Source organism: Syngnathus scovelli, chromosome 1 (assembly GCF_024217435.2).
Source record: "Syngnathus scovelli strain Florida chromosome 1, RoL_Ssco_1.2, whole genome shotgun sequence".
In the NCBI taxonomy this organism is placed as follows: Eukaryota; Metazoa; Chordata; class Actinopteri; order Syngnathiformes; family Syngnathidae; genus Syngnathus; species Syngnathus scovelli.
The window spans coordinates 19,095,845-19,121,318 of record NC_090847.1 but is presented as its reverse complement, the minus strand read 5'-3'; the positions used below and the strand labels follow the sequence as shown (position 1 = coordinate 19,121,318).

At 42.0% G+C, this 25,474-nt stretch overlaps 2 protein-coding genes across 13 annotated transcripts in view; one reads left to right on the top strand and one right to left on the bottom strand.

The window, feature by feature from the left end:
- ebf1a (EBF transcription factor 1a) overlaps positions 1-25,474 on the bottom strand; it is a 70,738-nt gene that overhangs the window by 29,511 nt on the left and 15,753 nt on the right. For all 8 annotated transcript variants that reach the window (XM_049758283.2, XM_049758264.2, XM_049758254.2 and 5 more), the window contains exon 7: positions 79-160. In XM_049758283.2, the coding sequence (XP_049614240.1) occupies positions 79-160 (82 nt within the window). The remainder of the gene's footprint in view (positions 1-78; positions 161-25,474) is intronic.
- Positions 13,332-24,712, top strand: LOC125990923 (uncharacterized). 5 transcript variants are annotated; one of them, XM_068650122.1, is made up of 14 exons: positions 13,332-14,171; positions 15,022-15,138; positions 15,362-15,997; positions 16,127-16,231; positions 16,938-17,042; positions 17,747-17,851; positions 18,558-18,662; positions 19,557-19,661; positions 20,370-20,474; positions 21,272-21,376; positions 22,082-22,209; positions 22,799-22,948; positions 23,021-23,107; positions 24,181-24,712. In XM_068650122.1, the coding sequence occupies exons 3-13, from the start codon at positions 15,779-15,781 to the stop codon at positions 23,082-23,084; spliced, it is 1,296 nt and encodes a 431-aa protein (XP_068506223.1). In that variant the 5' UTR covers positions 13,332-14,171; positions 15,022-15,138; positions 15,362-15,778; the 3' UTR covers positions 23,085-23,107; positions 24,181-24,712. The 5 variants fall into 5 exon arrangements, 2 of the variants coding, with proteins under 2 accessions (XP_068506223.1, XP_068506224.1); XM_068650123.1 differs by having other exon boundaries at positions 13,341-15,138; positions 15,362-15,517; positions 15,808-15,997; XR_011086608.1 differs by having other exon boundaries at positions 13,340-15,138; positions 22,082-22,186.

Genomic DNA, 25,474 nt, shown 5'->3' with positions numbered 1-25,474 from the left:
CTGGTTATTCATCAGTTTGTTGTTTTATTCCAGCTTAACCCATGCAGTCCATTTGTACATTATAGTCGCACATGTCACCTGAAAACGACGCATGTCTCGTGGGTTGCCAGCATTCTTCAAACAGTTCTGGTTACACTTCAGGAAGAACTTGAGGAAGAACCTACGTGCAGAAGGGGGGGAGAAATTAGTTGTTGAGATGGAAAAAGAGCACCTGTCTGTCAGTGAAACTACTGTGTCTGTGCTGCAAACATAAAACGCAAAGAAAACAAAATAAAGCAGCAGCAGTGGCAGACAGCGCTAACGCACTGCATGCCGCAGCCTCATCCATCAGTTCTTTATGACAAAAGGCAGTTTTGGATGTAAAAACTGCTCTGGGATATTGAGTAAGATGCTACCTTGTATATCCATCTTGGGGTTGCTGTCACAGCTTGCCATAAACTCAAATGGGCAGATGCAGCCCCCCCCCCCCCAGCAGAGCCCAGTGACGGAGGTTGTACTGTAGCTACTATGCAGCTCAGTGTTGCCATTCCTGCCGCTCTCAATCTCAGTGTGAGAGACCACATCAACAGCACCTGCCATGCATTATTAATAGGCTGAGATGGCAAGTATGGCTACCCACATCAATACTTAATGAGGGAGGGAGGGAGGGGAGATGAGGCTGGGTCGGAGTAGTAAAGGAGGGTGTGTGCGTGCGCGTGTGTGTGTGCGTGCGTGTGTGTATGGGGGGGCACACCGGAGGCCTGAAAAGCAGAAAGAGGATGGCTGGCAATTTATACATACACACCCCCACCTCCGCCCGATTGCTTGAAGCCTGACAACTTCTTCCTTAACAGATACTACAGTAAATCTCTCCTCCACTTCACGCTGCTGGATTTGTCTGTCTACCTGACAAATAAATCACACACATCGAATGAACGACTAATATAAATAACACTGTGAGCAAATAAACAGGAACCCTCAAAAAAGGGGATTTTTTTTTTTTAGAAGAAAGGCTACATTTCCCGATCGCGCCCCTCCTCATCCTCCCTTTGAGGTAGCTCAAAGAAGTGCTGACAGCCGAAAGTGCTTACAATACAGATCTCCACCAGCTAGAGAGAGAATCACTCCTTTGCTCAGCTTTTCCTTCTTATGTCTTATTTTCTCCCCTCTGTTCATTTATTACGGCTGAGATTCTGCACTGGGCAGCGTGTTCTGGAGCCAACTTGCCTCGGATATATAATCATGCACCGGCAAATGTGTCACGTGCACATATAGCAGCATGTCAAGTGGGACACGGTTGGGGCAAGAAAAAGACAAAGATAAATGGACAGAGCAGAGTTCCGTCTCATTTCAAGGGCTGCCCTTCTGCTGTGCGCATTACATGCGTCTGATGTAATTCGAGAACTTGTGAATTTATCTCCGACAACTTTTAAATGCATGACAGCTGGTTAGTGGTTGACGCTGTTCCTTAAGCAAAGAAGAAAAAAAGCCTTAGATGATCTGAATAACAAAGTGTCTTTTGGTGCTGCCTTTTTCTTCCCCCTCCTGCTTTGTTTGTGTTCTGATTTACAATCTTGTTGGTGCAAAGAAGATACACTTGATTTGAATGGAGGCGGCAAGGGGGGAGTAGAGGAAGAAACCGATGGTAAAAAAGGACAAAGTAGAGGGTATGCGAAATCCGAAAGGAGAAACAGACCACCCTCCTGTATATTTTAGAAGCTGTGGACCAATAGCTCAATAATTCATAAAGCTGAGAGATGGAGTTTTTTTTCCTCCTTTTTTACAGTGGCTGTTGAAGCCCACAGGCTGATGGTCTTCTAACTTCCTTATCCACCAGGGGGTCAAAGGGCATCTTCGCAGACAGCTGCGGACCACATCCTCTACCTTCCTATCGGCACCTCCTGTTTAATTCATTGACTCCGATCTTTCCCCAAGTGTCCTCCTTTTCCTCCTCGGAGGCGTTTATGATTGTGGAATGATGCATAAGTGAAAGTAGGAAAGCTAAGGTCACTGCAGTCAGAGGTGACTAAATCAGCAGGTTAAATATCAACTTTAAGCAGTGGGGAAAAGAAACGAGACGGTGCTAGATATCGCCTGGGATACTCTGCGCGAAAAAAAGGCCAAGTTGTTACACTTATATGCCAGCGCGTCCCATACATGGATCATCTGATTCATTATTTACATGACTTAAGGTGTCTGGGATCAGTGGCATGGAAACATTACAAAACTGCAGCATGGTGATTCCTCGCTGCTCTTTCTCATTACCGCCGGGTGTCGGGGGACTGAGCACGTTTACAGTACACGGATCGACGTAGTGGGTGGGTATGGATGGGGGGGGGGGGGGGGGGGGGGGTAAAGGGCATCGCATGTTGATAGGAAATAGCAAAGAGATTACTGCAAGGATTTGTGAATAATCTGCTTGACAGATGACCAGTAAATATGGACAGAATGCTTATGATAGCCTATTATTTGAACTTTTACTTCATCACATTTTCATCCTCAAAACATTATTGTTTATCTTCTCCCCTGTGTGGATTTAACAAAAAGAACAAAAAATCAAAACATGAGTTGTTGTTGCTGGGTTGCGCCAGTACAATGAACACAAAAGTACAAAAGATACCTGCATAATCAAGTCCGATCCAATACGATTCAAGTTAAGCAAAAAGCTGTTTAGCTCTTTTTGAAGACTTGCAAGGGATGCCAAGAGAAAATAAATTCCAAAATCTAGACAAGAGCTTTTATGGATTGACTAATTGTCGAGCAATCTAAAGAGGGCTCAATTGTTTTTGATTTTTACTGCAGTGTCAAGTTCTTTTTACACTTGGCTGATACATAATGTTAAAATGTCACTTTAAAACTACTTCCACTGGAACATTAAACAAAGGTTATGATTATTTCCTATTGGAAAGAAATCTAATTGTGTTCAGCTTTGGGGATTACACAAAAATCTGTACTTTCATGAGTGTATTTTCCAGTGGAGTGAATTGGACTGTGCAGAACTGAGCAGTGTTTGAAATTTTTGTTTACATAATACTATTCTAAATTTTCAGGCCTCGTACGGTTTGAAAAGCCTTAAAATGAACACTGTTACCATACATTCTCTACGCAGATTTTTGCATCTGCACCTAATCGTGGCCCCTGTGATGCTTGTTTTTCCTCCAAATACCTTGCGTTTGTGCTTCGCACTCTTGCAGGTTTCACGCTGTTTTAACAGCACAGACTGCACTGCTACAAATATTACCACTGCAAATTGCTTCACGGGCTGGATTAAATGAAATAAACCCATTGTAGTCTCCCATAATTACCCCCCTTCCTCCCCTTCAACTCCCAAATCCAGAAATGGCTGTGGAAGTGAATTTGTGTAAATTACTGCTCGGCCTCTTGACGGCACATGGCAAAAATGCGTAGCAGCGTAAACGGGTGAATTACGCACGCAGTGGAAGTGTACTGCTGTAGTCATTTAATGATCTCACACTTTCATCATGAGCTGGCATTATTTGTCACTCCGGAGCAATTAAACACAAAATCACCCGCTGCCCATAAAAACAAAACAAGGAAAGCAATTATAACACAACTTTTAAGTAATCCCTATAGCATCTAAATATTATTACTCTGGTAGAGCTAGAGAATGTCTATGTGATTAGCCAACAGCAAGCAAGCCTCAAAGGGACCATTGTGTTAAATTCTCTAATAATTTTCCTACATTAGTCACAAATGAGGAGAACAGTATACTTCCTTGTCAAATTTAACACGAGGGGGGGAACTTTACAACGATACGGTTTTATCTACCTCAGTAGTTCCACTTGATTCATCTTCTCCCTTGTTCTCATTGTGTTGCACGTCTTTGTCACATTTCTTCATTTTCTCTCTCTCTCTCTCTCTCTCTCTCTCTCTCTCTCTCTCTCTCTCTCTCTCTCTCTCTCTCTCTCTCTCTCTCTGCGCTGTCAGTTTTCCTACAAAGCTGACACACACTGTAAGAATAGTGATGCCATAACTCAGCCTTCTCCGCCTCCCTCCATCCATTTCTGCCAAACACATCATCTCCACAAGAAAAGCTCTGTATCAGGCCCCTAATATGCTTCATGAGGTGTGTAATTCAGTGTGCTCCAGAGGGGAGCCATTTATCTCCAAGGTTAACTAAGTGACACAACAGCACTTCCCCGCGCCTGTTAACCACCGTGGGACATGTTGAACTAATCTAGGCAGGTAGAGGAATGGGACATCCTCCATTCCGCCAATTAAGTGATACGATTTGTTCAGGAGATCCATCCTAATGAAGTCATGAGCGCCTCAAATTAAGTGTAAATATTTGTAAGTACAATGTAGCGCCAGATCGGAGGGAAGGAAAGTGTCATACAGAATGTCCATCCTCTGTTCTCCGCATTTTCTTTCCCTCTTCTTGTGTGTCATTTCTCGTATTCATTCTTGGCTCTGCAACTCTCCACTTCCCTCCTTCCGCCATGCATCACTGACACTTCAACCGTGAGCCTGCCTGCCTGCCTGGCTTGTTTTCCTGGTGACCTGTCTGCCTTCCTGCAGTACATATTTAAGGCTGGAAGCGCGCACACACACATAAACACACACGCGCACTAATTTAGGGAGATTTATGAGGGGAGCCTTGCACCAGGAGCCACGGAGGCTGACCCCAGGGGTGTAGGGGGCCACTGGGTGGGGGAGGGTCCCTGGCTCCACAGGAGGGACATTAATAATCCAGAACCAGGTCTGTCTCTGGGTCTGGCCCGGGGCCTCGGACACTAACACAACTGCAGTGGCCCAGTTTAGATTGAAGCCCATGTTTAGATAGATAGATAGATAGATAGATAGATAGATAGATAGATAGATAGATAGATAGATAGATAGATAGATAGATAGATAGATAGATAGATAGATAGATAGATAGATAGATAGATAGATAGATAGATAGATAGATAGATAGATAGATAGATAGATAGATAGATAGATAGATAGATAGATAGATAGATAGATAGATAGATAGATCCTCCCTCAAAGCGGTGTTGTGCACCTCTATATTGCCCTCATGTCTATCTTAAGTGTCATGATTTATTCAAATAGAACATCTCACTATGCTGAAAAATTCATTCCCAGCTTGGTCGCCCCATCCTCCCGCTCCGCCGTATCTCCCGCCTTGTCTGTGCATGCATGTCATGTCAGCCGAATTTGCCCCGTCGTTAAATATTTCTCAGAACAAATGGACCCTGGAGGAGGGAGATGGTGGGTCAGGGGAATCGGCACAGTGCCGCTCCGGGAGAAGCCCCACTTGGGAGAGATTGTCGGTGGCCTTCCATTGAGTTGGAGTTGCAGTCCTAGCTTGGGGACAGAAGTCCCAGAGACACTTAACAAATTGTGTTTCATCCATTTCATCTGAAAAGGATCATTCAAAATTCAACTGAAAGAACTCTGAAAGACAGGCGGTGAAACGTGTCCAGCTTGTCGGTGCCTGATTCAACAACTTGTAGCGAGGAAACATCGCTCGCGGTGACCCGGGTTTTACTCGGTGGCACATTGAGGGGTTAAAGACAGCCAAATAAACATCAAACATGGAAGAGTGTGTGCTTTCATATGCCATGAGGAATAAGTGGCTGTCTGAGTGATGGACAAGCTTGGCAGGCGGTGCTGATTGAAACACTTCCTCTGGCGGGCCTGGCCCATTAATCTGATGAAGACAGCGACGGAGCGCGCCAGGCCCAGGACACACGGAGGCAGACACAGAGCGAGCAAGAGGGAGCAGCCGGCCTCTGGATCAGTGGAGTAATGAAGGGTCCTGGTCCTTCTCACCTCAGCGCCGTCCTGCCAAGCAGCGACGCTCGACCGCCCCGTCCAACCCAAACGCTGCACTCGTGGGACTGACCGGTGAATAATGGCCCTGTCATCAGCTTGGGTGGACGGCACCAGACAGCCCCGAGGTGTGTGTGACCGTGTGTGAGCGTGAATTTGTGCCCGCCCGCGAAGCTCACCGCTCATTCAACCTTAATGTTCCCTCCTCTAACTTGGGTGAAGAGTGTATTCATATTGAATGGTGTTGATTTAAGTACACGTTAAACTCAATGCATAATGCATCGACTAAATATAGCTTGATAAAGAGCATCGTGTCAACTCGGGACCGGCTCCATACATTGTGGGGATGAATGTAGCGCTTGCAAAAGTTCTTTCTTTTTGTTCCATTTAAGCAGTGTATTAAATCATAACCATGACTGCGAGTGCACATGGGCTCAAGGTTATTGTTTCTAAATGCAGTAGGATCAGGAATTTCAAACTTAATTAGTTTGTTCTCAGGTGAAAAGTTGCTCTTCCAACGGGTCTTGAGGATGGACTATGAAAAGAGAGTGGGAAATGCAAAGACAGACTGATGCTGAGCCTAGATTCACTGTGACTTGTAAGTAGTACGTGTGTGTGCGCACGCGCGTGCGTGTGCGTGCGGGTGTTTTGGCCTTGCGTCCCTCTGTGTTTATCAAACATATTACAGCTCCTTCTAGATTCCTCACCTGCACTCCCCCAGCTTGCTACATATGGCCCACCAATCACAAAATAAGGAATCATGCATATATTAGCATAGCTAATGGACTCCCCTCTCCATTTAATATGCAAATTTGCTGAAACATTACTGAATGCCGTCTGTTCTAAATGAATAAATTTGAATCGCAATTAGAATAATCCTTTATAATTAATGAAAACTGTCAATTTTGGTTCAGGAGTAATTTGATTAAAGTGGTGATGGGACACTTATGAAGTTCACGGGGCGGCGAGGAGGGTGAGCTCATACTTGCACACTCAAACACACAAGCTGCACAGTGCAGGGGCTGTGGGTGCATTATTGATGACAATGATTCATAAATTTAAAATGGTGCTTGTCACACATGGAGATCCCCCTTGCACCCCTTTTTTAAGTTTTTTTTTGTTTGTTTCACTGCTTTACGCCCATGAAGCAACAACAGATCAATCTGGCACCTGACAGAGGGGGAAAAGTGGGGGAGTGATTGAAAAGGTTTTGGGGCCTCACGGCGCTGTGTCAGTGGCCTGTCTGTCCAAAGGGAGAGCCTGATGGACTGTCACACAAGGGGGAGGGAGGGGGCACAGCACACACACTCGCAGAGTCATTACAAGGTGTTTAAAGGTTTCCCGGAGGAGGGCACAGGCCAGTGCGGCTGTTTGCTCACTTTCATTCGTACATCACATATACTAAGATGTTATGAGGAGACTAAAGAGGGCGACCAGTTTCTAACTGTTCATAACCAACCCCTTCTTCACCATTAACCCTCTCATGCTGTGCGATGGGTGCTGAAGCGCGTAATGGTGTCACTTAAAATAGGGTCACTCAACTGCGGGCAATTGTTGCAAGTGCTATACTACACCGATGTGCGCGCACGAGTATTTGCGCGGCGACTCGTACACGAGCGAGCGTATTTGCATGGCTTCAACCCAATAATAATGGTCCGGATTGTGTAGCGCCTCGCAGACTAATTAGTCAAATCACTGAGAAAATAGCAGCCGGCTAATTAATGGGTATTATGGCATTTCAGAAATCACTGCTCTAATTGGGAGGGAAATGAGGCTCACATTTCCATACAGCAATACTAGCGGCTTTATCCGTCCGTCGATCTATCTGTCTGTCTACCTACTTGGCATGCTTGGTTTTAAAAGGAGCCCGCAAAGCGTCAAAAATAATTACTCGACGCAGGCTTGTGCATCTAAACACACAAACCAAATATGTATGCGTGATGTATCGTTTTTGCAGGGTGGCCGCTATCCAACTTTACCCGCATCGAGTCAAAGATCACCACACTAAACATATTTGTAGCCTCTAAGTTATTGTTTTATGTTTTATGAGCGAGCTGCCGTCATATTGCTTTCAGAGCAAAAAGTGCCTGATGCGATTGAACCGGCGAGTAATATAATGCATCTGAATAATTTCCTATTTTCTGTGTGTGCGTGTGGCTGCCCAGAAAGTCCCCTTGACACACATGCATACATGCATGCACATCCCCAATAGGTTCCTCTTAACCCTATCAGACAGTGAGACGATCAAAATAGATTTGCATTCAAATGCCACATGCCGGCTATCAAATATCAAATCAAGTCGCTGAGACAGACAGGCAGTCAACTCCTCCTTTTTCCTTTCGGGGTCCCAGGGAGTTCCCGTCCCCACCGGACGAGCTCTATCCAAGAGTGACAGGCTGCGGCCGGCGCTTGATTGACAGTCGGTTGAGGCTGGCTTTTCCACGCCGCACCACAGTCCCTTCCCACACTCACATTGCCTCGGTTCACCTCCACCATCACCCCTGCCCGTGGACCGCTGCCTGCATCTGCGACAGCCCCTGGGCTTGTGCCCCGCAGGCTGCACAGCACCATACATACAAATCACAGTGTGTCAGTCCCGTGAAAGGGCCCATTTTGACTTTGTCCTTGTAAAGTCAGGCACCCCCTTGAAGCGGTTTGAATTTGAAGCCCACTTCCATTACTTTCCCTCCCTCCCTCCCTCCCTCCACACACAGGCAGGCACAATAGGACACCCGAAGCACACCGACGTTGCAGAAATGCCGTATTTACTGGTCCATGGGCAGAGGCACAGTATAAATACATCAATAACAACACACACAGACAGGCAAGACACACTCCAACAGGCCAAGACCCCGGGCCTAATCTCACACACTCAGCAAGTACACCTGGTTAATGTTAAGAGGGCAGTTATAGTCAATTACATCCCCATATAACGCATAAACCTCCACCCCGCCTGTGCCGGGAAAGTAATTGGAAACAGGCGCCCGACGCACCGGAGTTCAAGTAAAAAGTTTACTTCCCACCCCCGACTTTACCATTCACGAGAACTCTTCTGAAGGCCCCGGGGCAAATGTAAGAGGGTATAATAGGAGGCGAGGCTGCCATTTCCACAAACGGCAGCGAAAAGAGCAGGCGGATATGAAGTCATATAAGCTACTACAGAGGAAGACAAAAGTAATAGGATGGAGGCACGAAGGCTTTGTCTATGGGGTTAGGTGGCGGGTCAGGGTGAGAGGGTGTTCCAGTGGTTTTGGTGGGGGGGAAATGAGCGGGTGCCAGACAGCGGTTGTAAGTGGGAGTTCGAGACTGACAGGTGACATTACCCTGCGTCATGGCTGGACGGACTGGGGGACAGGGGGCTCGATGGTTATCCAAGCAGAGAAATGTCACCGTCCAGACGCCACTGTCACGCACACACATGCACACACACACACACACGCACGCACACACACTTATGCATACAAAGTCCACACGCAGATCCAGGACAAAGGAGTCTGGAGTCTTTGAGTTAAAAAAAAAAAAAGGCTGGCTGCACCGGACAGAGATGAAGAGATTACATCTCCATTTAAAATGGGAAGAAATGAGAATAAAAAGACAGCACCAAAGAAAAAGCAAAGAGTCAAAGACTAATACAACCTTGCATTTATTGGTCGTATCTTCTTTGGAAACAGAAGCTTCTTCCCCTCAAGTTCCTTCAATTTCCTTTTTCATTATTTTTTTTATTTCTTCACAATCTGTTGTCCATGGTTTTCATTAAAGCCTAACCTAATTTCAGCAAAGCTTATAAAATGTCCATATTGCTGCTCATTCGACCCCATTGATTTAGCGTTTGGTTAAATATTCACGACTGTGGATGCAATTAACATGCTGTTAATGAATAATTGATCGCATCTTAAGCGGCCATAAAACTCATGCATATTAATTATTGAAACAGGAAATATGAAAAAAAACCAACCTTCCTTGTTTTGCCTCAATCAAGCTTCTTTCATTTTTCTTTAGTCAGGAAGGCATGTGCAAAGTATTCAAGAGGGAAAAGTGGGCTGTGTGTGTGTTTGTGTGTGTGTGTGTGTGTATGTGTGTATGTGTGTTTTGAAGGAGGCAGCAGGCAGAATGAGCAATGAACCCTATGCAAATGCCTCTTATAAACACCACTTTAACAGCTCTTATACAGCTTTAAGGTGCTCGTCAGTACATCCATTCCGCTCATGCAAACATCTCAAAGTACAGTGTGTAACACCACTGTCAGATACTGACAATCTTTTTGGGTAGTAGGAGCCTATTTTGGAAAGATGCTCACAAAAAAAACGAAAAAAAAAACAGCAGAGTTAACTGCTTACCGTGGCAGAACTGCTCAACTCCATGGCTAACCAAAACAGCAGTGCAGTGCAACACCATGTAAATAGTCTCTCAGATTCAAATTGTGATGGAACATGCTGGGCAGCATCGATTTAGCAAAAAGAAGAAAAAAAAAAACTTTCCAGCAGTTAGCCCATATGTGGTGTTTCACATTACGGACCCTATTTTCCCGCCCAACTCAAGTCTAGTGTAAAGTGCGGTCTAACTGTGTGCATGAGTGGAGTTTTCTTTTAGTTGGTATTTTCGGGTGCATTTCGAAATGGGTGTTTGTGCCATTGTGGGAGTGATTCCGATTAATATTATTATATATTCCATTAATTCATTTTTACAATGATTCAAAAGGTTCAAAGCACACTGTTGTTATATTTATGAATGACATCCACCACACATCAGTGGGGCCTACCTGCACCTTGATCAAATTCACTAAAATCACACGACACCACTTGCGCTACAACTTAGACAACTAATCTGCCAAATTCCCAAACGTGCTAAAGGTCAAGCCCAAAAATGAAGATACACCAGTTTTCATGCTGAGTGCACATGCACCTGTCTATGAATATAAAATCTACATGTTAGCTTTAAGCTTACAGACTTTTGTTGATATATGTTTTTTTTTGGACATATGGTGATTACAGTGTTGTATCTGAATGCGTTCAATAAACGAAAGTTCATGAACTCGTTCATAATTTGGACAAACGTGAACGGAACCTAGTGAATCTTTGCTTCATGAACATTTTTGTCAACGCAATTATTCTGGGTCCAACAAACGGTTTTCTCTTCTAAGACTTCAGGATAAGACATCGCTTGCTAAACACACTGTAAACAAGTCGGCAGAAAAAGTATTTGGAAACCCCGCCACAAATGTCATCCAAATGCGACAAAGCGCGATAACAGATGCTCCAGTCGCTGAAAACTCATGTGGCGTGACAAGCAGCCCCAGTCCCCACTTGCTTTTGTCAAACGGCAACCATAAGATCATCCTATAAGAGCATTCAGGAATTTTAAGAGAAGTTGTAGTGCTCTCAATAGCGTTGAACCATAAATTACTCTTAATGAGATTGTTTCCATCCATCCATCCATCCATCCATCCATCCATCCATCCATCCATCCATCCATCCATCCATCCATCCATCCATCCATCCATCCATCCATCCATCCATCCATCCATCCATCCATCCATCCATCCATCCATCCATCCATCCATCCATCCATCCATCCATCCATCCATCCATCCATCCATCCATCCATCCATCCATCCACCTAACCATATCCACCCATTTAGCTATTGACAGCAGAGTAAACAAATGATCACATCTGGCCCACAGTTTGTTTCTGTTTTGTATTTGACTTTTGGGAACTCCGGCTTCCTCTTGCATTCCATAACCCTGCATGTTATTAAACGATTAAACGTTCATAAGACAGAAATGATCAGATAAATGATAAATGACAAATTAATATATATATATATATATATATATATATATATATATATATATATATATATTGATGCGGGCAGTAGATCTTTGGTCATTGATTATCACCCTGCATGGGTGTGTGTATTTATGCATATGGTTCCAGGGATGCTGGGGGCAGGGTTACATTTAATAACCATGCACTCCTAAACCACTGTAAAATGTTTTGACATGAAAAATACATCCCAGAAGCAACCACACACTCCAGGAAAACACCAATTTACATCGTCGCTTGTTATTTATTTAGCACGCCAAGCTCTTGAAGGTGTGTGTGTATGTGTGTGTGTGTGTGTGTGTTACTTTCCACCATCTCCTTCTGAGATACATCTCTAACTACTCTACAACGTCGGTGCCTTGGAGCTAAAAGTGACAAGCCGTCAATTGTGCTTCGATTAAAAAAAAGAGAAACTTCTTGTTGTCTGCGCGCATGTCTTCCGCTGTGTGATGTTGGTTTGATCAAAGAAGCAGCACTTTGGTAAAAATAGGAAGACACCATGCTGCTACACAGACTGATGAACGACGGCCAGACTTTCTGCAAAAACACTCTCCCCATTTCTTTCCTTGGTCTGTCCATCTCTGTCTTTCTCATTATCTGCTACGTTCTCTCTCATGGTGGCTGGGCCTCCTATATACAGCCAGCAGGTAAGTAATGTCTTGTGTAGTTTTATAGAAAGGATGAGTACGGCTTTAAGGCTATTTCGCCACTGTAAAGAGTTTTTATTTTCTTTAATACAAGGAGAGGAAGTGGCTGGGAGCGGAATGAAAGCGAGAAGCACACCAGCAGCGAGACAGAATATGATAGAAAGATGCCCCATGCTTGTGTTTCATCTCATCTTAGCAGGTTCACCTCGCGGTGAAATTCCTCAAACACACCTTCAGTCATCACTGACGGAGGGGGGGCTTAAGAGAACCGGAGGAGGCAGAAAACCGACAAAGTAAGCAAGAAAGGCGAAGGGGGGACATGCGCACGGCAGGTGGATCTGGCTCTGGCTAATTCTCGGGGTGTGGGAAAGCGGAGTACCTAACACAGGTTGGCCTGGTTTCTGTAATGACTTTGATTCTTCTCTCTGCCTGCTAAGTCTCACTGGGGACCGAGGCTGCATAATAACATCTTACCCACTCACACACATGCGTACGCACACACACACACACACACGCACACACACACACACACACACACACACAGGTCTATGGGGAGCTAATTATTCTCACCTGTGTTAATTATTGCTGTAAGCCAATCAGTGGACTCTGTGCTAATTAGGCAGCGTTAGGTCTGATTAGTGTTTTGCAGGCGGCTCCCTCAAACTGTTATCCACCATACTAGTGCCCTCAGGCGAGAGAAGAGAACAGGTGGATGCTTGCCCTGCATGCATGTGTGTTTGTGTGCAAGTGTATGAGTGTGTGCGTATTCATCCTTCATAATAAATAACTGAAGGACAGCTTGGATTCACAATAAAACAAAAGTCTAATCAGCTACTTTTGGATTGAAACTTTGGATAAATAAAGCAACTTGTGCTGTCGATTCCTCTCACTTAATTGGCCCCCGTTTGGGGTCATTTTCTTTTATCTGGACAAACAGCATCGCTGCCCTTTAAGTTAATGAGGGATGATCCAGGAACAGTTCTGTCACCAATGGCTGCCTTTGCCAGGATAACCTCACAGATTGATCCACACATCACATATGCAACCTTTCTTCTAACCCGGGAGCCCAACTGTGTGTGTGTGTTTGTGCGTGTGTGTGTACTTGTTTTTATTAGTATGGGGGGTCCGAAGACAGGGAGCCCACCAACAAAGTGGGGCCCTGTGTCGTTGTGGGGTCCAAAATCATGGACCCCACTCGGGAAACCACTCTAAAACAGCTTGAAATGCTCTAACAACATGCCTCACGAATTTTTTTCACTTACCCCTCATGGTCGCAATGTTGAGAATTGTGTGTGTGAAGTGTGTGTGCTCAGTAGCGGCCCCCCGACCATGGCAAGTGGTATTGCAAGTATACACACTACCGGAAGTGTGTGTGATTCAACCAATCAGGGCACCTCGTGATCCGAGTGTTGATTAAGAAAATAAAATGCTATTTCCTGTAGATTTAAACCAGGTAATTATTATTTTAGTAACCATAGCAGCTAAAATAATACTGTAAACATAAAATTCCTGCATTACAATTGCAATTTATCTACGTTATTTAATATTCATTACACTTGCTTTATAAAAATACGCTCATTCTATTAGGCTTATTTTAAAAACTGTCTCGTGCATTTTTCATGTTCTAAACATAAAAATAAAGGTATAAATAAATAGTAATTTATTCTTTACCATCAGTTTACATATTAGTTAAATCAGCATCTCGTGCATTTTTCATGTTCTAAACATAAAAATAAAGGTATAAATAAATAGTAATTTATTCTTTACCATCAGTTTACATATTAGTTAAATCAGCAGGTATTGCATGTGTTAGCTTCATGCGGCTAAAACCACCAGCTTAACGTCACTTCGCCACGTGTGACGCCGCCAGACTGAGACTGCTCCGCGACGAAGACACGCTGCTCATAACGAAACACAACATACACGGTGAGTAAATCAACTGCATGTAAATACTAAGTACAAGAAACTGATGTAGAAATGCTTTTTGTCCAGACCCCGAGGGGTTTATATGCAATGATTATGGCTTCGGATTCGGTATATTGTCACTCGGATGGCGTAACGTTTTCCCCTCAGACAGTCCGGCTTTTTAACTTGTTATTCATCTTAGCTTGCAGTGGTTTTAAAAACAATGGTGTAAAAGAGAACGACAGAATGTATAATTGCTCCGTGTTATATTCAGGATGATTTCGATGTGCTAATGTTTCATAATTGCTAAGCCCAGAACCGGACTCTGGCCGTAATTGCCGAAACCACTTCAAAACTCGTCAAACACGTGTGTGCTCAGTGTTATGATATATCTGCATGTCTTCTGTATTTCTCGGTGGTTTTCTATCAGAATGCTTTCTTTAAATAACACAAGCATTCTGACGCAAATAAAACTATCCGGAAACTAGCTTATTGGCTAATTAGCTACCGCTAATCAGGATGCTACGTTCACTTTTCAAACACAAACATAATAAAAACGAGTTGGTAGCTCCTGAAAAGTATAACGAGTTATACTGGTAAACCTATTGAAATAACTTTTCTTTGGATGCAGCACCTGGTTGGAACTGTGACTAGTTAAAAGTAACAAAGCTCAGCTTCAAACCGACAAACATTTTCATTAATATATCAGTATTTTCTGAAAAATATTCTTTCTTTAATCACTCTTGTTCTGTTAGTTCTCAGGCCAGGCTTATTCCTTCAGTCTTTATACAGTGGATGATTACAAATCTTTTAAAATTAATATAGAGTGCTTGTTAAAGTTCTCTCTGCCATGTTTTGAATTATTTTTTAGAGCCAGAAATGTCCAAAAGGAAAGCAAGAAAAAAGCCTGCTGATGAAGCAGCCTTTTACATTTAATCCTCAAAGGACAAACCTGGACTAGTGGAAAGATTTATTGATGATCAAAAAGGTAATAAACTCATTTTTAGACCATTTATCCATTAAGTATATATTTATTTATTTTATAAAACAACACAAAAAACAATCAAATTCAGATTGGTTGTTGTATTTCTGTTTCTAAGCGAGAACTTAGTATTAAAATTGTAAGATAACACCACAATTATTTGGTTAAAGGTGTATCTTAAAGAAATATTTTCTCATAACCAATGGTTTTATATAAAATGTCCTTGCAGGAAGAGGCGTGTTTGCTACCCAGCACTTTGAACAAGGAGAGTTCATCTTATAATACAGGGGTCAACTTCTGTCAGCAGAAAAATGCCAAACAAGCAAGTACTCTGAAAAGGAGAGTACATTTCTCTTTTCTTTGAATGGCAGAATCATTACTGGTGGTATGTATATCCAAATATTTTCTATACAATAATTATGAACTCTAGAAAGAGACTGGAATAAAATACCCTAAATTAGTGAGTCACTCAGAAGCAATATTTCAATAACACATCAGGATTGTGGCATTAACAATTTTTTTTATTTAGTGCTATGATGTTCAAAAAGACATTGTTTCCCTCTCAACTTTTCTTTTGAAATGTTGCAAGTTTTTATTTCTGTAAGCCAACTTTTATTTTACTAAAAAACTAGTTATATGATACAAAATGTTTGATTTCTGTTTTTTCTTTCCTAGTATTGATGCATCAACAGAGGATGGCTCTCTTGGAAGATTAGTGAATGACAACCACAATTCTCCAAACTGCACCATGAAAAAAATAGTAAATGACGAGCCCCATTTGTGCCTTTTTGCCATCAAAAACATAGAAATGGGAACTGAAATCAATTACAACTATGGTGATTCTAAATGGCCATGGCGTGAAAAAGTAAGTCAGTAAGATCAAGTATGCAAGTTGGAATATTAATTTGTTATTAAAAAAAGGAAGATTTTTGTCTCTTTTATTTGAATTACTCTCAGTATGATGTTGGTAAGTTATTTGTGGTTTTGATTCCAGGTGACAGGCTCTCAGGCTCCTGTTGACGGTGCGCTGCCTGAACCAGCCAGAACTTGGCAGGACTCTGGCCCTGATGATAACATCAAACAAGATGCCAGCCAACAGGTAACATTCAGTTAGACTTTGTTGTAAGAAATAAACTTTGTAGACCTTTTCTTGTTCTCTTAGTTTACAGCTTTTAATTGGAAAGCTGTTCTTTAGTCAGAAGGTACCTTAAACAGCATTCAGCCAACCATTGGATCACATGGTTTTAGTGGTTCTCCTCATAGAGCCCAAACGAACCAGTGGCACACACACCTATAGAAGGATTGTTGAAACATGCGCCCATGGGTGTCCAACCAAGCCAATCATTCACACACACATAACAGATTTCTGATGGCTACTTGTGGGGCCCTCCGTATGGATCTAAAGTTGTCTTGGTTATTCCAACCAAGCCAATCATTCACACACACACAATAACAGATTTCTGATGGCTACTTGTGGGGCTCTCCGTATGGATCGAAAGTTGTCTCATGTTTTTAGATCATATTTTGGTTATGGACATTATGGAGGCTGATTATATTACAGCTATAGTTCCACACATCCTCAACAGCAAAACGACTAAAGTGTCATGCTGAAGGATGCTCCACTACATCCATAAAGATGCTGTTATAGGACCTGATTAGACATCAGGTCTGACTGGAACACTTTAGTTAGAAAAGCTTGTTTGGTTTTGGGGACTAACTTCACATGATTTAACTATACAGGTCTTGAGTCTGTCATTTGTGGTGTCTGTATGATGTTGGTAAGTTATTTGTGGTTTTAATTCCAGGTGACAGGCTCTCAGGCTCCTGTTGACGGTGCTCTGCCTGAACCAGCCAGAACTTGGCAGGACTCTGACCCTGATGATAACATCAAACAAGATGCCAGCCAACAGGTAACATTCAGTTAGACTTTGTTGTAAGAAATCAACTTTGTAGACCTTTTCTTGTTCTCTTAGTTTACAGCTTTTAGTTGGAAAGCTGTTCTTTAGTCAGAAGGTACCTTAAACAGCATTCAGCCAACCATTGGATCACACGGTTTTAGTGATTCTCCTCATAGAGCCCAAACGAACCAGTGGCACACACACCTATAGAAGGATTGTTAAAACATGCGCCCATGGGTGTCCAACCAAGCCAATCATTCACACACACAACAGATTTCTGATGGCTACTTGTGGGGCCCTCCGTATGGATCTAAAGTTGTCTTGGTTATTCCAACCAAGCCAATCATTCACACACACACAATAACAGATTTCTGATGGCTACTTGTGGGGCCCTCCGTATGGATCGAAAGTTGTCTCATGTTTTTAGATCATATTTTGGTTATGGACATTATGGAGGCTGATTATATTACAGCTATAGTTCCACACGTCCTCAACAGCAAAACGGCTAAAGTGTCATGCTGAAGGATGCTCCACTACATCCATAAAGATGCTGTTATAGGACCTGATTAAACATCAGGTCTGACTGGAACACTTTAGTTAGAAAAGCTTGTTTGGTTTTGGGGACTAACTTCACATGATTTAACTATACAGGTCTTGAGTCTGTCATTTGTGGTGTCTGTATGATGTTGGTAAGTTATTTGTGGTTTTAATTCCAGGTGACAGGCTCTCAGGCTCCTGTTGACGGTGCGCTGCCTGAACCAGCCAGAACTTGGCAGGACTCTGACCCTGATGATAACATCAAACAAGATGCCAGCCAACAGGTAACATTCAGTTAGACTTTGTTGTAAGAAATAAACTTTGTAGACCTTTTCTTGTTCTCTTAGTTTACAGCTTTTAGTTGGAAAGCTGTTCTTTAGTCAGAAGGTACCTTAAACAGCATTCAGCCAACCATTGGATCACACGGTTTTAGTGGTTCTCCTCATAGAGCCCAAACGAACCAGTGGCACACACACCTATAGAAGGATTGTTGAAACATGCGCCCATGGGTGTCCAACCAAGCCAATCATTCACACACACATAACAGATTTCTGATGGCTACTTGTGGGGCCCTCCGTATGGATCTAAAGTTGTCTTGGTTATTCCAACCAAGCCAATCATTCACACACACACAATAACAGATTTCTGATGGCTACTTGTGGGGCCCTCCGTATGGATCAAAGGTTGCCTCATGTTTTTAGATCATATTTTGGTTATGGACATTATGGAGGCTGATTATATTACAGCTATAGTTCCACACATCCTCAACAGCTAAACGGCTAAAGTGTCATGCTGAAGGATGCTCCACTACATCCATAAAGATGCTGTTATAGGACCTGATTAGACATCAGGTCTGACTGGAACACTTTAGTTAGAAAAGCTTGTTTGGTTTTGGGGACTAACTTCACATGATTTAACTATACAGGTCTTGAGTCTGTCATTTGTGGTGTCTGTATGATGTTGGTAAGTTATTTGTGGTTTTAATTCCAGGTGACAGGCTCTCAGGCTCCTGTTGACGGTGCTCTGCCTGAACCAGCCAGAACTTGGCAGGACTCTGACCCTGATGATAACATCAAACAAGATGCCAGCCAACAGGTAACATTCAGTTAGACTTTGTTGTAAGAAATCAACTTTGTAGACCTTTTCTTGTTCTCTTAGTTTACAGCTTTTAGTTGGAAAGCTGTTCTTTAGTCAGAAGGTACCTTAAACAGCATTCAGCCAACCATTGGATCACATGGTTTTAGTGATTCTCCTCATAGAGCCCAAACGAACCAGTGGCACACACACCTATAGAAGGATTGTTGAAACATGCGCCCATGGGTGTCCAACCAAGCCAATCATTCACACACACATAACAGATTTCTGATGGCTACTTGTGGGGCCCTCCGTATGGATCTAAAGTTGTCTTGGTTATTCCAACCAAGCCAATCATTCACACACACACAATAACAGATTTCTGATGGCTACTTGTGGGGTCCTCCGTATGGATCGAAAGTTGTCTTGGTTATTCCAACCAAGCCAATCATTCACACACACATAATAACAGATTTCTCATGGCTACTTGTGGGGCCCTCCGTATGGATCGAAAGTTGTCTTGGTTGTTCCAACCAAGCCAATCATTCACACACACATAATAACAGATTTCTGACAGCTACTTGTGGGGCCCTCCGTATTGACCGAAGGTTGTCTCATGTTTTTAGATCATATTTTGGTTATGGACATTATGGAGGCTGATTATATTACAGCTATAGTTCCACACATCCTCAACAGCAAAACGGCTAAAGTGTCATGCTGAAGGATGCTCCACTACATCCATAAAGATGCTGTTATAGGACCTGATTAGACATCAGGGCTGACTGGAACACTTTAGTTAGAAAAGCTTGTTTGGTTTTGGGGACTAACTTCACATGATTTAACTATACAGGTCTTGAGTCTGTCATTTGTGGTGTCTGTATGATGTTGGTAAGTTATTTGTGGTTTTAATTCCAGGTGACAGGCTCTCAGGCTCCTGTTGACGGTGCGCTGCCTGAACCAGCCAGAACTTGGCAGGACTCTGACCCTGATGATAACATCAAACAAGATGCCAGCCAACAGGTAACATTCAGTTAGACTTTGTTGTAAGAAATAAACTTTGTAGACCTTTTCTTGTTCTCTTAGTTTACAGCTTTTAGTTGGAAAGCTGTTCTTTAGTCAGAAGGTACCTTAAACAGCATTCAGCCAACCATTGGATCACACGGTTTTAGTCGTTCTCCTCATAGAGCCCAAACGAACCAGTGGCACACACACCTATAGAAGGATTGTTGAAACATGCGCCCATGGGTGTCCAACCAAGCCAATCATTCACACACACACATAACAGATTTCTGATGGCTACTTGTGGGGCCCTCCGTATGGATCTAAAGTTGTCTTGGTTATTCCAACCAAGCCAATCATTCACACACACACAATAACAGATTTCTGATGGCTACTTGTGGGGCCCTCCGTATGGATCAAAGGTTGCCTCATGTTTTTAGATCATATTTTGGTTATGGACATTATGGAGGCTGATTATATTACAGCTATAGTTCCACACATCCTCAACAGCTAAACGGCTAAAGTGTCATGCTGAAGCATGCTCCACTACATCCATAAAGATGCTGTTATAGGACCTGATTAGACATCAGGTCTGACTGGAACACTTTAGTTAGAAAAGCTTGTTTGGTTTTGGGGACTAACTTCACATGATTTAACTATACAGGTCTTGAGTCTGTCATTTGTGGTGTCTGTATGATGTTGGTAAGTTATTTGTGGTTTTAATTCCAGGTGACAGGCTCTCAGGCTCCTGTTGACGGTGCTCTGCCTGAACCAGCCAGAACTTGGCAGGACTCTGACCCTGATGATAACATCAAACAAGATGCCAGCCAACAGGTAACATTCAGTTAGACTTTGTTGTAAGAAATAAACTTTGTAGACCTTTTCTTGTTCTCTTAGTTTACAGTTTTTAGTTGGAAAGCTGTTCTTTAGTCAGAAGGTACCTTAAACAGCATTCAGCCAACCATTGGATCACACGGTTTTAGTGGTTCTCCTCATAGAGCCCAAACGAACCAGTGGCACACACACCTATACATGGATATTTGAAACATGCGCCCATGGGTGTCCAACCAAGCCAATCATTCACACACACATAACAGATTTCTGATGGCTACTTGTGGGGCCCTCCGTATGGATCGAAAGTTGTCTTGGTTATTTCAACCAAGCCAATCATTCACACACACATAACAGATTTCTCATGGCTACTTGTGGGGCCCTCCGTATGGATCGAAAGTTGTCTTGGTTATTCCAACCAAGCCAATCATTCACACACACATAATAACAGATTTCTGACGGCTACTTGTGGGGCCCTCCGTATTGACCGAAGGTTGTCTCATGTTTTTAGATCATATTTTGGTTATGGACATTATGGAGGCTGATTATATTACAGCTATAGTTCCACACATCCTCAACAGCAAAACGGCTAAAGTGTCATGCTGAAGGATGCTTCACTACATCCATAAAGATGCTGTTATAGGACCTGATTAGACATCAGGGCTGACTGGAACACTTTAGTTAGAAAAGCTTGTTTGGTTTTGGGGACTAACTTCACATGATTTAACTATACAGGTCTTGAGTCTGTCATTTGTGGTGTCTGTATGATGTTGGTAAGTTATTTGTGGTTTTAATTCCAGGTGACAGGCTCTCAGGCTCCTGTTGACGGTGCGCTGCCTGAACCAGCCAGAACTTGGCAGGACTCTGACCCTGATGATAACATCAAACAAGATGCCAGCCAACAGGTAACATTCAGTTAGACTTTGTTGTAAGAAATAAACTTTGTAGACCTTTTCTTGTTCTCTTAGTTTACAGCTTTTAGTTGGAAAGCTGTTCTTTAGTCAGAAGGTACCTTAAACAGCATTCAGCCAACCATTGGATCACACGGTTTTAGTGGTTCTCCTCATAGAGCCCAAACGAACCAGTGGCACACACACCTATAGAAGGATTGTTAAAACATGCGCCCATGGGTGTCCAACCAAGCCAATCATTCACACACACAACAGATTTCTGATGGCTACTTGTGGGGCCCTCCGTATGGATCTAAAGTTGTCTTGGTTATTCCAACCAAGCCAATCATTCACACACACACAATAACAGATTTCTGATGGCTACTTGTGGGGCCCTCCGTATGGATCGAAAGTTGTCTCATGTTTTTAGATCATATTTTGGTTATGGACATTATGGAGGCTGATTATATTACAGCTATAGTTCCACACATCCTCAACAGCTAAACGGCTAAAGTGTCATGCTGAAGGATGCTCCACTACATCCATAAAGATGCTGTTATAGGACCTGATTAGACATCCAGAACTGACTGGAACACTTTAGTTAGAAAAGCTTGTTTGGTTTCGGGGACTAACTTCACATGATTTAACTATACAGGTCTTGAGTCTGTCATTTGTGGTGTCTGTATGATGTTGGTAAGTTATTTGTGGTTTTAATTCCAGGTGACAGGCTCTCAGGCTCCTGTTGATGGTGCGCTGCCTGAACCAGCCAGAACTTGGCAGGACTCTGACCCTGATGATAACATCAAACAAGATGCCAGCCAACGGGTAACATTCAGTGCGACTTTGTTGTAAGAAATAAACTTTGTAGACCTTTTCTTGTTCTCTTAGTTTACAGCTTTTAGTTGGAAAGCTGTTCTTTAGTCAGAAGGTACCTTAAACAGCATTCAGCCAACCATTGGATCACACGGTTTTAGTGGTTCTCCTCATAGAGCCCAAACGAACCAGTGGCACACACACCTATAGATGGATTGTTGAAACATGCGCCCATGGGTGTCCAACCAAGCCAATCATTCACACACACATAACAGATTTCTGATGGCTACTTGTGGGGCCCTCCGTATGGATCTAAGGTTGTCATGGTTATTCCAACCAAGCCAATCATTCACACACACATAACAGATTTCTGAAATATGGTTTCTTGTGGCTTCTTTGTTGTAAATTTTGGAGCCTTTTCCATGTTTTATATGTAAAATTTCCTGTGATATAAGGTTTTGGCATATTTCAGAGGATGTGTACAGCACCGGTCGTCTACCAGTTAAGATATTGGACAGAAATTTTAATTATTTTGAGCAAAGAAATTCTAGTCTTTATATTAATACAGCATATAAGAGTAGCTTGCAGAAACTAACAACACATTTCTTTTAATTCCCTCCATAGAGCTATCAATTATCAAAGGAGTTTCTCAAAGTGGACTACTCAGACAGTGATGATACTGACAATGATTCCCAAAAGGACTGCTCTGTACCTCTGCAAATCAATCTGCTCAAAACAAGAGTATATTAAATTTGACCAAGCATTCTTATACAGGTGCAGTTAATTTTTGTTTTAGAATATTGCTATACTGTGTTTTTTTTCTGTACTTAAAAATCATCATTTCAGATGGGCTGATCCCAGAAGTGATAGAAGTGACCTCTTGTACCTCCGCATCTCGTGGCCCAAGTAATGAAAAGTCTGCCAAAAAGGGAGGTGAGTTTAGAGTAATCCTTTTCAATATATAACTTTATCACAGTTGCTTTTAAATTACCCAATTGTTACTACTGTATCAGTATCTAATTATCCTCACATATGCTGCTTACTAAGATTTAGATGACCCAAGCAAGATATATTAAACACCACTTGACTTTTTTTCTTAGACATGTAAGGTCTAAACTTTTGAATTTTGTCATAAAATGAAAATTGACCCATCCTTTCTCATGTGAGTTACAGGTCATTGCTAACCTTGATTATATGTGAGATGTTTGTTTACATCTATTTTTAAATAGAGGTAATGTATACATGACACATTTACCTCAAAAGAGAGAAAGAAAAATTGCTCTAGATTAACCTATTAGTGAATATGCAAATTCACACATTGTCACACCAAGGCAGATACCATTCTTATACAGCTTGCATTTAATTTTTTACACATTATATATTTCCAAATTTACTTTTATCATCTTTGTTTGTCCATGTGTAGCACGTTATCAAAGCAAATTCCCCATACATGTAAAACACTGTCTGAAAAAAGTTTTTCTCTGATTTTTATTTTTTATTTTCCCTGATTTTGCAGCAACTTGTATCTGTTCTTAATGGTTTTGTCAGAGAAATGGTGCATCCCAATGTGCTGCCATGGTGGAGTTTGACTGCCTGTGCAACCTCTGTAGGGTCCAGGAATTGCTTCATCTACCAGCAGTGACATTCTGGTCAAATGCAAAACTGCTTAAAAGTAATCAAGAAAATGAGAGACCTCTTTCCCCCACCACCAAAACTGGGGGCATTCTAATGTTACCCTTTTGTGCATCTATTTTTAATTTTGTTAATATCAAAACAGCTGACACTGAAGACCACCTAGCAACTTAAATGACCAGATTAATATCTCAGATATTAACTGATTTACTTATGTCTATTGTAGGCTCATCACTGTTGACAAAGATAGTTGACGTTATAAAATATCATTTGAATTATATTGTCGGATAATTGTACATAAAGTGAATGTATTCTTTATGCAATTTTGTTCTAATTAAGTTGTAAACTAAAAAGTGCTCTTCCTATGCCCTTAGGTAACGGAAAAGTTGTGAAAAGAAGCTGGACCCCAGAGGAATGTGCTGCAGTAAATAAACATTCAAGGAAGTATATATTGACAAATCAGGTTCCTGGTAAGCTTGACTGCGAGAGATGCATTGCTGCAGAACCACAAGCACCGCGCTGTTAAGTACTTTGTCAAAAAGAGAATAACCACCATGAGGAGAAAATATGAGTGAAACAGCTTCCCTTAACAGAGATAGAAACACATGGCTGGTCCTGTTTCACCATTTGTTCACTATTTGTTTGTGATTTTTTTTATGCTCCACTTCTCCTGTTCGTAAATGTTAGATTAAATAAGTTCCTTTATTCATTGGCTACATTTGTAATGTGTCCATTTAAAATTTTGACTCGACAATTATTACTTGTAAATCCTGTGTACTTTATAGTTAGCTAAAATGCAGAATTTAAATATTTTAAAATGTACCAATATGACTGAACAAATTGAAGAATATTAAGACTGTGACCAAGGAAAATGGACCAGAATCTGAATAAAGACTTCAGAATGTATTTTAGAATGCACATTTCAATGTATATCTAGTATATTTAGCCAGATGAAAGTATTAATAACACTAACAAAATTTTTAGGTTTTCTCAAATGATTAAGTCCACACAAATGCATGTTTGGGTTAGATTAGGGTTGGGGTTGAACTTGATAGATCCTCTTTATAAAGGCAGACCTAACAAGTCTTAAATCTTAACAGCAAGCTCCATAACTGGCTAAAAAAATAATGTGTGTATAGGTAGACCTCTTAAGGTTGAAATATTAAAAGCGATCCCCATAACTGACTAAAAATCTCATGTGTGTAAAGGTGGACCCCGCAAAGCCGGAATGTTAGAAACAGGCCCCAGATATGACTGAAAAACTGACATGAAAAAAAAAGTTTCAAATTGTGTTTATTGAAAGTGATTTTTAGTAACAAGATTTTTTTTGGGAGTTGCCTGATTTTTTTCATAGTTCTTGGACCACTAGAAAGGGTGGACCCCAGAACTCGGTAAATTAAGTTGGGTCCTGCAGAGGGAGGTTAACAAGGATGTGTGTGTATGTGTGTGTGTGTGTGTGTGCGTGCGTCTTTGGCAGGGAATTACTTTTTTTTTAAAACAAACAAAAACAAAAAGGGCAGCAGTTATAAAAGAAGAGGGAGGTAAAACTGTAAAGTGAAGCGCCTGCAGAGATTCTCCCATCTGAAAAGAATGAGAATAAAATGCGGATAGAAGACGAAAGGGGGAGAAGAAGGCTGGAGGAAACCTTCCTCTTATGACACGATTGAT